Source organism: Asterias rubens, chromosome 21, assembly GCF_902459465.1.
Source record: "Asterias rubens chromosome 21, eAstRub1.3, whole genome shotgun sequence".
Lineage (NCBI taxonomy): Eukaryota > Metazoa > Echinodermata > Asteroidea > Forcipulatida > Asteriidae > Asterias > Asterias rubens.
The window spans coordinates 4955331-4972671 of record NC_047082.1 but is presented as its reverse complement, the minus strand read 5'-3'; the positions used below and the strand labels follow the sequence as shown (position 1 = coordinate 4972671).

At 39.2% G+C, this 17341-nt stretch overlaps 1 protein-coding gene across 1 annotated transcript; it reads right to left on the bottom strand.

Moving 5' to 3' along the window:
- Nucleotides 1-14370: 14370 nt before the first annotated feature.
- On the bottom strand, nucleotides 14371-16672 carry LOC117304765 (ficolin-2-like). Its single transcript, XM_033789372.1, has 4 exons — nucleotides 16174-16672; nucleotides 15755-15891; nucleotides 15366-15627; nucleotides 14371-14644 (listed from the first exon to the last, which is right to left on the bottom strand). Exons 1-4 carry the CDS (start codon nucleotides 16670-16672, stop codon nucleotides 14397-14399), a joined length of 1146 nt encoding a protein of 381 aa, XP_033645263.1. The 3' UTR covers nucleotides 14371-14396.
- Nucleotides 16673-17341: the final 669 nt, after the last annotated feature.

Below are 17341 nucleotides of genomic sequence, written 5' to 3'. Positions count from 1 at the left end.
ATCTCCACACGCATATGGACCATGCATACATTGTTATGGCTATTACGTGCGTCTTGATCTTTGGCGTCATCAGTGCCCACTTAAGCCTGCTCTCCCTGCACAGACTGATGGTAGCAGTAGGATAGGTTGTGTTAGGGGGCGAGTAGCTAACAATAGTGATTTGTTAAAACCAGCCCCTGCTGGTGTATCTTTCCAGTTGAACAAGGTTCTTAGTTCTATGAGGAGAGACAATGTTGGTCTGGTTGTCAAGAATGATTCTTTGATTCTGGAAGTTGCCAAACGTGAATACCTCAGACTTGGCCACGATGTTACACAACATGGCTACATTCGGAACAAACTACGAGAACTTGGTCGTCTTGTTATACAACTGAGAAAAAACACCCACCAACCAAATGCATCACTGGAAGTATTCGTGCATCCCCGCCAGCTTCATAAACATGTAGCGACTGTTTCACAAATTCTGGCCTTGAATGAACATCAACTTGAAACACTTGCAGACTTCATGGGTCATGATTTGCGGGTCCATCGTGAGTACTACCAGTTGCCAGACACTGTCCAGAGGGTTACCAAACTGTCTAGACTTTTCCTCAGCTTGGAGAGAGGCAACTTGGTTGGTAACATGGCAAATCTTTGGAGGAGTTGCATGTTACTGGAGGTAAACAAACCCATTTTAACTTGTCTTTCCAATTTAATTCAAACTGTGGTACCCCCCCCCCAAATAACATTCATTCACTGTACAACCTCCCCCCCTTCCCCCCCCCCCCCCCCCCAATGGATTGGCCAACATGTTTAGGTGTGTACGCCAAAAAGCAAGCATACCTAAATGAAACAATTGCTCTTTGTTTTGGGGGCCTGATAACTCGGCCTGTGGCCGTCATCACCTACCCCCCCCCCTGTGAACCTCATTCACTGTACACCCCAAATCCCACACACCCAACCCAACGGATTGTCCCACATTGTTATTTGTGTGCCAGAAACCAATCAAAGCTAACTGTAGAAGTTTAATTTCTTTTTATTGCAGAAGGCTTCACAAGCGATGAGGACAGCAGTGATTCAGGTGACTCGTGTGACCCAGCTTTGGAGGACAGTGTTGATGCCAGTAAGTTTATAATATTTTTGACTGCCTATATCTCTTGTAGGTCTCTTGCATATGTTGGTCCTATTCCCTGTTTACCCCCCCCCCCCAGACCAAAATGCGATAAGATGCCAGACTCTGTTTGCTGTCAACAAATTTAAGGTGTCATGCACCATCAAAGTACAGTCATAACCTAGAGTCACTCTGTAGGCACAGCCAAGTGATTAGTCTAGATTAGCCCATCTCGGCAACTCATTTTGTACGCTAGGATGAAACAAGATGGCTGCTTCTTGTCAGGCATTTTCGGCAAGTACCGGCACATTGGTAAAATGAACATATTTAGGGTATGTACAAATGTATACGCCCCATTTGATTATGTTTACTAATTTACCTCTTCTTTCCTGTGTGTTGTAGGAAGGCCACCAACCCAAACGGATCCAGCTCCAAAAGCTTGACAAGTCAAGCGTCGACAATTCAAGCGACGCCCCTGGACTGCCCAAGAAAAGAAAGACGTAACTGAGGGCTTGCAGAGATTCATTTTGCTGAAGAAGATTCCAGGAAAACGTGACATTGAATGGTCCTGTCCTGTGGCATTGCAGACCAGAACTTGGAAAAACATTAAGGACTTTTGTAGAAACACGATGACACTTAAACAAATTTAAAGTCTCATGCACCACCAAGTACAACTCAGTCTGAACATAACAAGGAAAGATGGCTTAACAAGAGACTTCACAATCAGAACGACCAAGAGCGAACGGATAAACAACCCCATCTTGCTCAATTATAACTGCAACAACAAAACACGACTTCTTTCGTTGCTAAATAGGGTAGAAAATGAGTGAGCAACAGCCTATCTTTTTTTTTTCTTTTTTCTTTTTTTTTTCCCTGAAGGGGGAAATTTATTCAAGTTTCTTCAATGTACAAAGCTACACAAACTACTGGTAAAACCAACTACTTATAGAACGATACTAAGAGAGAAATGGCAATTGCAAAAACAGGAAGTTTGATGATTATGCAAGACATTTAGTTGGTACATAGCAATACAAAAGACTCCCATTTGGTATTGAACTTATCCAAGTTGTTATTCTTAACAAAGATCATTTTTTCCATTATAAAATAATGATCTATTTCCTTTTTGATAAGAACAAATGAGGGCTTTCTGTTTTTCATCTTCATCTGATAAATATGAAAACGGCAAAGAATGAGAATTAAATTGAGAGCAGACCATTTTCTATTAAGGACACCAAACAGCTTGGTCGTGTTGTCAAAATTAATATTAATGTTCAGTGTATTAGTCAACCAGTGTTTTATCTGACGCCAAAAATACAGAGACACCTTGCAATTACAAAACAAGTGGACTAGTGTCTCTTCTTCCATTTTACAAAAAGTACACAGATTAGAATTCTTCCGACCAATTTTAGAAAGAAAGGAATTTACACCCAGAATTCTATGCACCAATCTAAACTGGAACCAACGTAACTTGGTGTCACATGTTCAGGGTAAACCACAGAAAATGTGCCATTGAGGAATCGGAAAAATCACGCCAATTTTTTCTTCCCATTTAACAATAAACTTGTGCACAACTTTTTTGCTGGAGGTGAAAACTCTGTACAGACGGGTGGAGCCCTTTATGCCCATCAACAAAGTCTCAAAATTAAATGGTAAAAAAGGGCGAGCAATTTCTGAGGTTTCTCGATTCAGTACATTACGGAAGGAATGTTTGATTGCATTGACCACACCCCGTACTCTAAAAAAATTGTTCTGACCCTGAACTTCCTTTGAAATGCCACAAGAGAAAGAGCCACACCTTGCGAGTCAAAAATGTCACACACGAAGTTCACACCCTTTTTGGCCCAGTGTTTATAGTTAATTTGTTTGTTACCGACCATAATATTCTGATTATGCCACAACACATTTTTCAAAGCGTCAATTTGACTGGCAGGTACATGACACGCATCAAGCACTAAGAACATCAATCCAAAAATGGTTTTGATTTGCGGCCCCTTTTAAATAGATCAGCAATGCCTGGTGGCCTCCTTCGAGTGCTAGAGGATCATAAATGTTCAAAATCTTCAAAAAAAAAGAGTGACCCAACCCAAGTTATTTGAATTTAGAAATCTGCGGATCCAGGTGACCTTTAAAGGGCCTTTATATACGAATGCATGTCAATCATTTTAACTCCTCCATGACAATAGCCTTGAATCATCTGGTTCCTGGACACACGGTCATTCCCTTTCCATATAAAGTTATACAACGTACAGTCTAATTCTTTGATAACATTGCTAGGCGGGTTGGGGAGAGTTAAAATAAGAAAAGTAAGCTTAGATAAAAGGAGCGACTTTGTTACAGTAACTCTCCCCAGCACCGTTAGGTTACGTTTAGACCACTGCTCAATTAAACTTTTAATAGCAGAAATGACCTTGGTGTAGTTCAAATTCACCATACTAGCAAGATTAGTGTTAAAGTCTATACCAAGGGCTCTGAAAGAGTTTTCAGCTAAAACCCAGTTAACTTTGATGTGCTCACAAATCCCTTTCTTACGCCCTTTGTTGCTACCAATCCAAACCGCATTAGTTTTGTCAATGTTGACTTTTAAGCCAGACATTCTAGCAAAGGCCGCAAGTATTTCAAAGGACTTTTCAAAGGATCCTTCTGAGCCGTCTAAAAAAAGAACTGTATCATCAGCATACTGGGAAAGTCTGAATTTACAACCGCTAGCCATTATGCCTTTAAGCAGTTTGTCTTTTCGGATCAACATTCCAAACACTTCTGCACATAAAAGGAATAGGTAGGGGCTCAAACCATCACCCTGTGTACAACCTCTTTCAATCTTAAAAGATTCGGAAAGAAAACCATTCACAAGAACGGAAGCTTTCGCCCCGCTATAAAAAACACTGAACCATTTCTGAATGGAATGGCCAAAATTAAATTGTTCAAGAACCTCCAAAATGAAACTGTGTGAACCTGAATCAAAGGCTTTTTCAAAATCAATTTACAAAAACATACCGTGAATATTATTGTTTTCTGTAAAATTAAGCAAGTCGTACATCAGCCTAATATTTTCTCCAATATACCGGCCACTAAGAAAACCCTTTTGTTCTTCATGAATAATGAAAGGAAGAGCTTTTTTGAGTTTATCAGAAATGCAAGAAGAGGCTAGATTATATGAGGTATTCAAAAGTGAAATAGGTCTCCAATTTTTAAGAAATTGGCGTGGCTTGTCCCCCTTAGGCAACATCGTAACAATACCATACTGTTGCGTAACTGAAAGACTCCCAGAGGAGTATGCATAATTTAAAGAACGCAACAGGTACCATGCAATATCAGAAAAGAAAAATTTATAAAATTCGAAGCTGAAACCATCCGAACCTGGAGATTTGTCATTTTTGCTCCCCTTTAGGGCATTTAGGAGTTCATGGTATGGCAAAGGACCTTCCAGACTCTCCCGCAGTTTATCCGAGAGAACTGGAACTCCATTAAAAACACAGCTCAAATTGCTGTCGTTCAAGTTTTCAGCCTCGGAATAAAGTTTTGTATAGAAAAGCCTAGACTCATTTAGGATTTCACAGGAGGACCTAGCATAAGTGTTGTCATCTCTGACAACAGAACTGATAGTTTTATTAATCATCTTGCGTTTTTCCATGTTCAAAAAATACCGTGATGGTTTTTCACCCTCTTCTATCCAGCGGGTCTTAGATCGAATAAGAACACCCTCCATTTTCTTATTACGCAGATCAATAAGCTCAGTTTGTTTTGACTTAAGCTCTTCGGTGACTGTTAAGTCCCCCTGAGAAATTTGATAAGAAAGATTTTGAATCGCTGTCTCAATGTGGGACTCTCTCTTGTTATTGCTTTTCTTTTTCCACGAAGCGTACGAGATTGTTTTTGATCTAATCTCCAACAATAGCATTTCGAAAAAGAGCTGATCATTAACAGTAAAATGGATGTCATTTGGATGGATGTGAACCAAGTTGGAATGCAGCTAGGGAAAGGCTGCATAAGTTTCTACAACCTTTTTAATAGCATTTTTAATTTGATCAACCTACACCGTATCAGATAGAAGGGCATTGTTAAATTTCCAGTAACCTGGCCCTCTATCCATTTGATTGAAGTCAAACTGAATGTCTATTAAGGAGTGATCTGTACGATACCCTGGCTTAATATCGCAACCGGTGACTTTAGAGTTCATCTCTGAAGAGATGAGAAAAAAGTCTAATCTAGACTGCTTCACTGAATCGTGCCGCCTCCAAGTGTAACTAGCAGTAGTAGAATTCTGAATACGTCAGGGGTCAGTAAGATCATGCTCACCACAAAGACTGAGAACTCTTTTCTTAGCTAACGGGTTATTTTTATTCACGTAGTTAATACAATCAATATTATCGTTCAAAACCAAGTTCCAGTCCCCACAAATAACCGTGTGGGGGTTATCAAAATTATTAATAGTATCGCTAATACCATCGTAGAAAAATGGCTAATCCTTTGGACCATAAATATTAATCAAGGTGATGTTCATGTCACTCACTTTAATATGCAAAGCCAAAAAATTACCATTAGGATCGTTGCAAGACCTATGGACATTAAACTCCAAATTATTGTTAAACAAAATAGCCACGTCTCTAGCATTGCTTTTAAAAGAACTAAAAAAGCATTCCAGCCCCCATTCAGCTCTTACTCTACTCTCAATATTTGTGTCCCAATGGACGTCCTGCAAACAATAAATGGAATGTTTCTTGGATTTCAAAAAATGCAGAAGATCCGTCCTTTTTGTGTGATCAGCCAAACCACGGCAATTCATAGAGGCTATGGATAGGAGCTGGCGTTGCTTTATATAAGTACTTTGACCGTTAATCATCTACAATCCTTTAAGAAATTGTAAAGGCAACACAGTAATAGAAAGTAAACTGACATTCCATGTAACCAACGCAATAGCCTTAACATTCTCTACATATCGTATACACGAAAGCTTTGACTGTACAGAAAGAAGGTTTTACTAGTACTGCATATTTCCTCCTCCAGGGTTTTTACATTACCAAAACCCCCCCAAAACAGCAAAAAAAGGGCCACTGGCAGAAAAAAAAAAAAAAAGGTTGGACAAAAAACCCTCCCCCAAACCACTAACCCAAACCCAACCCCACCCGCCATGGACCAAAAAGGACCCGTGACGTAACTGATGAACCCGTCCAAAAACCAAAGCTAAATGGAATTTAGCCATTGAATAGACCCCTGGGAACTCCGCAAATAAAAAAATAAGAACAAAGGGTAGCAATACGGACTGAAACCCACGTTTAACGCAAACCAGGCAGATAGGTAGAAAAACGAGGAAAAACTACCCTAACCAGATTATGAGAAATACCAAAGCAAAAAGAAATTATATAATTAACCAAACGTGAACAGTAAATTAATACATAACTTATAACTTATTAAAGGACCAACTACACCTCTGAAAAAGGTCAACACATCAAAATACCTTATTACTGGAAAAGCCTATCTGTAGATCATTTTATATTGAACAGATGGTACCCGCATTAAAGTTTGTTTTTCTTCCTGATACGCTGTTAGAGCGACCTGGATTCTTAGGGGAAATAGCCGTTAAACGTTAAAGACACTGGACACTATTGGTTATTGTCAAAGACCAGTTTTCTCACAACTCAACATATGCATAAAATGACAAACCTGTGAAAATTTGAGCTCATTACTGGTCGTCGAAGTTGCGAGATAATATGGAAGAAAAAATACACTTGTCACACGAAGTTGCGTGCTTTCAGTTGCTTGATTTCGAGGGCCTCAAAATCTAATTCTGAGGTCTCGAAATCAAACTCGTTGAAATTGACTTTTTTTCTTGGAAACTACGTTACTTCAGAGGGAGCCTTTACTCACAATGTTTTATACTATCAACAGCTCTCCATTACTCGTTACCAATAGTGTCCACTGCCTTTAAGAGAGACTGACTCGGGAGCTATGTAGGTAGGTCAGAGTTCGGAGAGTGTCGCGTGCACAACTTTCAACCAGACTCGAGGATCGGTTTTGGACTTGGGCCAGACCCAAAGCTGTTATAATGACGTGTTGACAACGAACCAGGAAGTACAACTCAGTCTGAACATAACAAGGAAAGATGGCTTAACAAGATATTGATGGTTTTTAAAGCTTTCACTGTGGACAATGTAGTATAGCGCTTGGTAATGGGTTGGGTCCTGAGTCTCTAACAAATTGCAAAAGAGAATCGTGGGCTCGTTTTAGATTGAGATTATACGAGGGTAAATCACAACAAAATAGCATTATCAGTTATACGCTGCTTCTCCACACGGGAACGATAACGACAAGGACAACGACAATGACAATGACAACGACAACGGTCGTTTAAACAAGTTAGTTTAGGAACGATGGAATTAATATAAATTAAAAAGCCGCGGCCTCATTGTTTGTTAGTTACCAAGATAATAATCGACAGGTTAGAGTGGTAGCAACTTACACTCATAACAACACTGATTTGAAACGACATAATTAAATATTTCTTAAGAGCGCGGATGAAAATGTGAATTAAATTACAGTTGCAACTAAAACTAGTATTTTATTCGGCTACATTTTATCTTTGACGCAAACATACATACACAAATCGGTAATAAATAAAGTATTAGGTGATTAGATAAATTTATTACTTTGTGACTAGACAGCCCTTTGAGTGATTAAATCGGATCGATACATGACCCTAAGACGAGGGTCGACTTAGGACACTCGAGAATGCTTATATGGAAATTAAACAAGTTTTACATTTTCTCAAAATAATGTTTATCTTTTATCTTTACGCAAATCGCTTCAAGTTAGTAGTGGATCGGCATTGTGGGCTTGTCTATCATCCCTTTTCTTTAATCTACCATGTGTTCTTTTGGGCACCGGAGCATATTACGCAAATCGCTTATAAAATGTATACAGTCATTTAAGAGCTGTTAAATTTGCATCGGGATATTATACCCCCAATGCACATTTCATTAACATTATCTTAAATCGCACCCGCTGCCAAAACATAGTGTTCGAACTGCCTCTAGCTACCGGGTAGTCTCGGTGGTCTAGTTGGTTTAAACACTGCTCTTGAATTGCAAGTGGGTTAGAATCCCACCCGAGTAATATGTTTGACTTTTTGTTCAACAGAGCTCGGTAAAGTAGGCTACTGCGTATAGTGTGCTAACACACATCAGTGTAAAAGGGTAAAACTTCAAGTATACTTCATGATGAGATAGAGCGACATTGTAGGTTTTCACACTGTCAGGTGTTGTCTATGATCCTTTTTTCTTTCTCTGCTTTCTGTGCTATAGGAATTGTAGATTCTTGTTTAAATTATAATGAACTAGCTTATTAGAAAACAGTGTTTTCGTGAAAGCCAATTTTGAATCATAAAAATCGGCCAAATAATCTTGAGAAAACGAATAAGAAACCATTTATAGAACTTTTTCTCAGCTTGAAGGATTCCCCCAAAAAAATGTTCGCCACACACTTTCCGGCTAACGTGCACGTCGTTTAAATGGAGAAGTTTCATAAATTATAACAATCGCAGAGTGATAACTCAAGTGAGAGTGTATCAGGTGAAGATTTCATGACATTCTTACTCGAACGCATGAAGGTTTGGGTTGTGAGAACTGCACGATGTCTTTAGATAAAATATTAAAAAACAGCCTAAAGTTCAAAATCCATTTAGCAAAATAACGTAAAATAAAGATTTTGAGTACGTGAAATTAAAAACTAACCCAAGTTGGATCATTCATTACTTGTTACACAGTTGTTTATTTTAGATTCAATTCATATTCAACTTGGTCGTACAAATTGCGAGATAGCAATGAAAGAAAAATACCCTTGTCACTCTAAGTTGTGTGCTTTCAGATGCTTGATTTCGAGACCTCAAAATCTAGTTCTGAGGTTTCGAAATCAAATTTGTGGAAAATTACTTCTTTCTCAAAAACTACGTCACTTTAGCCGTTTCTTACAATGTTTTATACTATCAACCTCTCCCCATTACTCGTACCCAAGTACGGGTTTATGCTAATAATTATTTTGGGTAGTTACCAATAGTGTCCACTGCCTTTAAATACTCTGCTCAACTTAGTATAAGTAGTCCCTAGGCCTGTCGAGTTAGTCTCCCTGCTGGCCTCCAAGTCAATAATGCCACTTTTTTAGGGACTCATCCAAATCGTACATCAAGATGGAAGTTAACAACCCCAAGTCACAATAGGGAAAATGTGTAGGCCTACACCCTGAAACCCTTTTTGGGTAGCGGCCCTATACTTGCTTTTGCACCATCAGTGATTTCATTGGATACAATGATTTCAATGGATAAACGTGAAGTGACGTTAGCTTTCCACATCTGTATTTCAATTGGTCAGAGGTGATGTGGGTACAGCTGACAAACATCACATTGGACCAATCATCAAAACACAGATTTGACACAGATTTGGTCGTCTGCATGCTGTGGGCGCACTGCTGGGGTCTGCGATGGTTAGTCTAGCCGATTGCCAGCGCCCCTTGTTAGATTTAAAGGAACACGTTGCCTACGGTCGAGTTGGTCTTTGACATAACATGTTGAAAAACGTGTGTAACCGTTTGTTATGAAATGCACATGGGTAAAAAGATGTTGTAAAAGTAGAACACAATAATCTACACAAACAAATTTGAAATTGCACGGTTTTCCTTTTACCGCGTCGACTAACATGGTCGGCCATTTATGTGAGTTCGCACAGTAAAAGGCAAACCTCGCAATTTCGAGGCAAACTTGTGTGGATCATTGTATTCTACTTTAAAAACATCTTTCTAACCATATGCATTTTATAAAAAATGGTCACAAACGCTTTTTAAAGATCAACTCGTCCGATCCAAGGCAACGTGTTCCTTTAACATCAGTCGTTTGCCCTATCAACTGCGAGTTGGGGGGGGGGGCACGATAGCTAGCTTATCTGGGGCGTTTTTCTTTCTTTCAATATTCTCTTGCAACTTCGACCAGTTGAGTCCACTTTTCTACAGATTGTTATTTCTGCATTATGTTGAGATACACCAAGTGAGAATGGTCTTTGACAGTTAATACCAAACGTGTCCAGCCGTCATTTTCACCAAACTCTGCCTAAGTTTAGAATCAATTTTAGGACTTAGGACGAGTTCAGTTCCGTAACCATGGGCCTAGATGTTACGACGCATTGAACCCATCTCCTAGGACGAGTTACTCGTCCTAACTCGAGATAGGATTTATCCTAGCATTTCATGAAATCGGCTGCAGTGCCTTTAATTCTAATTGCAACATTCAATTAAATTTAATTCACTTTATTATCCCAGATGGGAAATTCAGTTCAGACAAGACGACTTATTTATGCACTAACAAAAATGTTTCCTCAGTGAAAACACTGGTTTGTTTGCTTTGCGCACAAAAATATTGTGTGTTTTTTGGTCAATCATTGAACCAAAACCTACGCCAACAACGTTGTTTTTTGATCTATCCATTAACCTACACGGGTTAATATTCCAGAAAGTATGAAGTACATATGTAGACTGCACTACACTTTGTATACAGCGGTAGGTAGCAAAAATCATTGCACTGTCTGGGCTGATTTTATTTGGTTGTTATTATTTTTTTTCTAACTAGACTTGGAACTGACTAACTTGGCCGAAGGAGGGTACTTCTCGTTTAATTGAAGAAGTTGCATAAATTATAACAATCGCCGTGTGATGAAATGTAACCTGGAAAAAGGATACACTTATAAAACTATATTGAATAATAACTAATTAAACACACTCAAGATCGGATGGGGAAAAGACGCGAGGAAATGCAAAACAAAAAAATTTGGAACAGATGACACAAAGTATAGGTTTCCCAAACAAAATTAAAAAATGACTTTATTGATTATAAGACAATTTAACAAAAGCAGTATAAAACAATGCAAATCCCAAAATGTATGAACTTGTGATCTAAAGCTTAAAAATGACTCTGTTCGGAACTTCAAACAAAGAAAACCAAGTTAAACCTAAACCAACATAAACAGGACTCTGGAAAGTACTGAGTATACAGTGCTAACACACATCGGTGTATGGGTACAAGACTCTGGAAAGTACTGAGTATACAGTGCTAACACATATCGGTGTATGGGTACAAGACTCTGGAAAGTACTGAGTATACAGTGCTAACACACATCGGTGTATGGGTACAAGACTCTGGAAAGTACTGAGTATACAGTGCTAACACACATCGGTGTATGGGTACAAGACTCTGGAAAGTACTGAGTATACAGTGCTAACACACATCGGTGTATGGGTACAAGACTCTGGAAAGTACTGAGTATACAGTGCTAACACACATCGGTGTATGGGTACAGGACACGGGAAAGTACTGAGTATACAGTGCTAACGCACATCGGTGTATGGGTACAAGACTCTGGAAAGTACTGAGTATACAGTGCTAACACACATCGGTGTATGGGTACAAGACTCTGGAAAGTACTGAGTATACAGTGCTAACACACATCGGTGTATGGGTACAGGACTCTGGAAAGTACTGAGTATACAGTGCTAACACACATCGGTGTATGGGTACAAGACTCTGGAAAGTACTGAGTATACAGTGCTAACACACATCGGTGTATGGGTACAGGACTCTGGAAAGTACTGAGTATACAGTGCTAACACACATCGGTGTATGGGTACAAGACACGGGAAAGTACTGAGTATACAGAGCTAACACACATCGGTGTATGGGTACAGGACTCTGGAAAGTACTGAGTATACAGTGCTAACACACATCGGTGTATGGGTACAGGACTCTGGAAAGTACTGAGTATACAGTGCTAACACACATCGGTGTATGGGTACATGACTCTGGAAAGTACTGAGTATACAGTGCTAACACACATCGGTGTATGGGTACAAGACTCTGGAAAGTACTGAGTATACAGTGCTAACACACATCGGTGTATGGGTACAGGACTCTGGAAAGTACTGAGTATACAGTGCTAACACACATCGGTGTATGGGTACAGGACTCTGGAAAGTACAGAGTATACAGTGCTAACACACATCGGTGTATGGGTACAAGACTCTGGAAAGTACTGAGTATACAGTGCTAACACACATCGGTGTATGGGTACAAGACTCTGGAAAGTACTGAGTATACAGAGCTAACACACATCGGTGTATGGGTACAAGACTCTGGAAAGTACTGAGTATACAGTGCTAACACACATCGGTGTTTGGGTACAGGACACGGGAAAGTACTGAGTATACAGTGCTAACACACATCGGTGTATGGGTACAAGACTCTGGAAAGTACTGAGTATACAGTGCTAACACACATCGGTGTATGGGTACAGGACTCTGGAAAGTACTGAGTATACAGTGCTAACACACATCGGTGTATGGGTACAGGACTCTGGAAAGTACTGAGTATACAGTGCTAACACACATCGGTGTATGGGTACAAGACACGGGAAAGTACTGAGTATACAGTGCTAACACACATCGGTGTATGGGTACAGGACTCTGGAAAGTACTGAGTATACAGTGCTAACACACATCGGTGTATGGGTACAGGACACTGGAAAGTACTGAGTATACAGTGCTAACACACATCGGTGTATGGGTACAAGACTCTGGAAAGTACTGAGTATACAGTGCTAACACACATCGGTGTATGGGTACAGGACACGGGAAAGTACTGAGTATACAGTGCTAACACACATCGGTGTATGGGTACAGGACACTGGAAAGTACTGAGTATACAGTGCTTACACACATCGGTGTATGGGTAAAAACCAAAATTAATATTCTTTATCCCCGATGCAAATCTAACATCTATTACAAAATAAACTATAAGAAACCTTGACCAAAGCTAACAAAAAAAAAAATAAAATAAAATAAAATCAAAATGGCTTTTGAAACTGATTCCATAATTATTAGCAGGAAATCCACTTGGAGCAGGCAAAATTATGTAGAAATTAAAACTTAAGCAGAGAGATAAAACAGAAGTCCTCCTTGCGCTGCCAGGCTGCTATCTGATTGTTATTTCAAGATACAATCAATCACAACCTCAAGTTCAAAATCCATTTAGCAAAATAATATCTGTGAAAGTTTCATCACATTGGGATAGCCAGTGAATCCAATCTGAAAGATTTTGAGTACAGGAAATTAGAAACCTACCCAAGTTGGATCATTACCTGTTACACAGTTGTTTATTTTAGATTTCATTCATAGATTATACTTCTGTCATAGATTATATCTGAGCATTAATTAACCAGGACATATCCATTGCAGTTAATATTAGTCTTATTAGGCCTACTAAGAGAATAATCAATTTTCCACCATACCGCCATTTGCTTGTTTCTAATCATTTGCAGGGGGGGACCCAAACAGAACAATTATTGGGAAATGAGCACTATTGGTAATTGTCAAGGACCAGTCTTCTCACTTGGAGTATCTAATAATATGCATAAAATAACAAACCTGTGAAAACTTTAGCTCAATTGGTCGTCGAAGTTGCGAGATCACTATGAAAGAAAAGACAACCTTGTCACACGAAGTTGTGTGCTTTCAGATGCTTTGCGAGACCTCAACATCAAGTTCTGAGGTCTCAAAATCAAATTCATGGACACTTACTTCTTTCTCGAAACCGCGTCACTTCAGAGAGAGCCGTTACTCACAATGTTGTATACTATCAACCTCTCCCCATTACTCGTTACCAAGGTGAACATGCTAATAACTATTTGGAGTAATTACCAATAGTGTCCACTGCCTTTAAAAAGGCGTCGATTTAGTATGGAATCGTATTAAGCCCTTTTTAATGTTCGTATATATCTAAATTCTATGTGAATAACTTACAATAGCAGATCTTTCATGACAAAATTTACAAAAAAAAATATTGTATTCGATTCAACAAGCCATCGCATTGCTTATAAAAACACTAGCATCCACTCTCATTATACGAGTCGGATTTAGAACGGGTTATATTAGGAGGGTATCTTGATAGTTTTATAAGCAATGAGTTTGTACTTGGAAGTCTTACATACTATACTGGTCGTATTGGGTTTAAAGTGACATTCCTTATTAGTTACTTTCTGCGACTATTTTAGCATCTCGATGTCACGATTTTTATACATGTCTCATTTAATCCATTGCATTAAAAGTTAATTCACATTAAATTGTTTTCCATGTTTTCCATTTTTAGGTTTCAAAGTACAGGTTTAATTATTTTTGTTTAAAAATTTACGAGAAACTTAATAAGATGAAGCGATCAGGTGATTTATGAGGAGATGTTTATTACTGCGTACCTTTTAATAATGGTGTCCATCTTAATTAAGGACTAAACTTTCCTTCTAATCTTCATCTCAGTTGTTTTGAGTGAGCGGTTACCCGAAAAGCCAACCCACTTAATTCCTTCGTCGTTCGTAGAGGCCTCATTGAAGTATCTCCCGTTCAAATTGGAGTGGTAGCAGGCATTGTACCACCAGGCTCCGTGGTATGCCTCAGCACAGTTACCACTACTCAAGGCATCGTTGTCTCGGTCTTTGGTCGAGAAGGCCTGGTTATTGTGGTATGATAACCTATCTCCTGTAATATAACACACGTAGCCATTATAGTCATACGTGTAAATAAAGGCGATGTTGACAGGAGGTAACTTTAAACATTAATTTGTTTCGAACATAACTTAGGCCGATAAGGTGGGATTAGAAACAAATTTATCAATTAATGGAACTGGGATATTGGGAAAAGTGAAGTTAATGTTTCACAATCAGGTTCATTTGTTTAACTGCAATTTGCTTTCTTTATTTAAGTTACAGTTTAATAATATAGTTCGAAAATTGCTATCGAATTTAAGCAACTTTGTTAAAATTTGCCCCTCTAAAGTGTGGTTTTACGATTCAATAAAAATGTTTATAACAAGCTTGAATTTCATATTTTTCGCTTAGTTTTGGCTACAAGGGATGCAAAATTCCACCCTTCTCTTCCGTCTGGAGTTGAGGAACAAAACATAGACAATTCCCCCTCCACTTTTAAAGGCACTCCAGACACTATCGGTTATTACTCAAAATGATTATTAGAAACTTACTTGAACTAGCAATGGGGAGATGTGAACATCGTGAGAAACGGCTCCCTCTGAAGGAACGTAGTTTTTGAGAAAGAGGTGATTTCTCATTCAACTATTTGAATCACGATGTTGCTTTTCTGTCTTTCATTGAAACCTACCAAAAACAATCGGTCACAACGATGGACACAGATTACCCTGCAATATTTCTGTATCACTTCGAAGTTTCCACTTACAGCATCTTACCTGCTGTTCCCGAGTAATTTCCCACTGTAAGCGTGTAGTTATCGCTTACATCGGCGATGCTGAACGAGCCATAACAGGCAAAGCCGGTATCGTCGTCGAGGCTTGTGAGATCTACGCGGAGTTCGTACTCGCCCTGAGCAGTCAGACGGTGCAAGTTGTCGTTACCGAGCCAAAACTCTCCCTCTAGATTCCCAAAGCCCCGGCTGTAGTTGGCAAAGTCCAAATAGAAATCTACACTGCCGTCCTGACGCCGCTGGAAAACCTATCACGGGAACGTGGAGGTTTTTAAAATAACCCTGGTCTTCTTTGACTTGATCAAACTTATTCTTATTTACAAATATATTCGTAGACATGAGTACTATCTAATTCACTATAATTCTTAAACTTACCGTCCATCCACCACCGTCTGTTTCCATATCACAGTATACCTGGAAAGCTTCACCGGAGTCTAGAGGTTGAACCGGGTACACGCCACTGATCAATTCACCCCTTGCAAGAATCTCGGAACAATCCTTTCGAGGGTTAACTGTAGTAAACAATAAAAACATTTCAGTTTTTATTTTAGTAACTGTAAGTACCTAATTGTTATAATTTATTTGCCCCAATTCTATTCAAATTATACGTGTATGCTTAACGAGATTGATAACCAAGTTCTCAACGTGTTTTTGGACACACACATTTAACATACTTATCAAGGTCAAGACGGTGTCTAATACAATCTTTATATTTCCACGGCACTGCTTGACCTTACCAACAAAGTTATCTTCGGCTTCGTGAACAATATTGTTCAATTTGTTTGCAAACTTACGTCTAACATGAAGGAGTTCAATCAAGGTAGAAACAGACACTTGAAGATCTTCAAGCTGTCGTCTTAAACCCTGGACCTCCGAGGAGACCGCTGAGACTGTGTCCTGCAATTCCTCGACTATACGTTTAGTATCGGTCAGCTCGGAGGAGACAGTCTCCTGATTTGCTGCGACTGTGTCCTGCAATTCCTCGACTATACGTTTAGTATCGGTCAGCTCGGAGGAAACAGTATCTACTTTACGTGTTGTATCTTCTTGATTTATTGATACTGTACGAAGTAGTTCCTGTACGGTCGTACAGTTGTAGCCGCCGGTACCGGAGTTCACGGGAACGGATCGTCCGCAAACTGGCGGGTTGACTGTGATGTGTGGCTGGCACACACATCGCTCAGTCTCGCTCGTTGTGTAGGGCCCAATGCTATGCTGAGTTTGGGACCTTGCTCTCATAGCAAACACGGCCAGGAAGACCAACAGGGTCATTTTCATACAAGCTGGTTCCATTTTTAATGCAAACTGATAACCAATGAATGTTATTTTGTAGGCAGTTTCGTACTTTCAGTGCAGACAAGACGACTTTTTATGGGCTGAACTTTTGCTGTGACGCACTAACAAAAATGTTTGGTCCACAATGAAAACATTGGCTTATTTGCTTTGGGCACAAAAATAGTGTGTCTTTGTCAAGCATTGGACCCAAACCTACACCAACAAAGGTTGTGTTTCGATGTATCCATTGACTTACATGGGTTAATATCCCAGAAAGTATGAGGAAGTACATACATGTACACTGCATTACACTTTGTGTACAGTAGTTATTGGTAGCGCAAATAATACACTTGGACTGAAACTATTGAACTGGCTTTTTTTTTAACTAGATTTTTTTCACTTATGAAACGTAACCAAAATGTGCGTTTTACCTCAAAATCAGTTGAGGCCGAAGGCGAATAACAACTCATTGACAATGATTAAATTGTAGCACAGACATGACATGGGCACCTTAAAAAAAAAAGTAGGAATATTGTATTGAGTTCAAGAGCAGACCTACTTGTAGACAGTCGGACTATTTAAAGGCAGTGGACACTATTAGTAATTACTCAAAATAATTATTAGCATAAAACCTCCTTTGGTAACGAGTAATGGGGAGAGGTTGATGGTACAAAACATTGTGGAAAA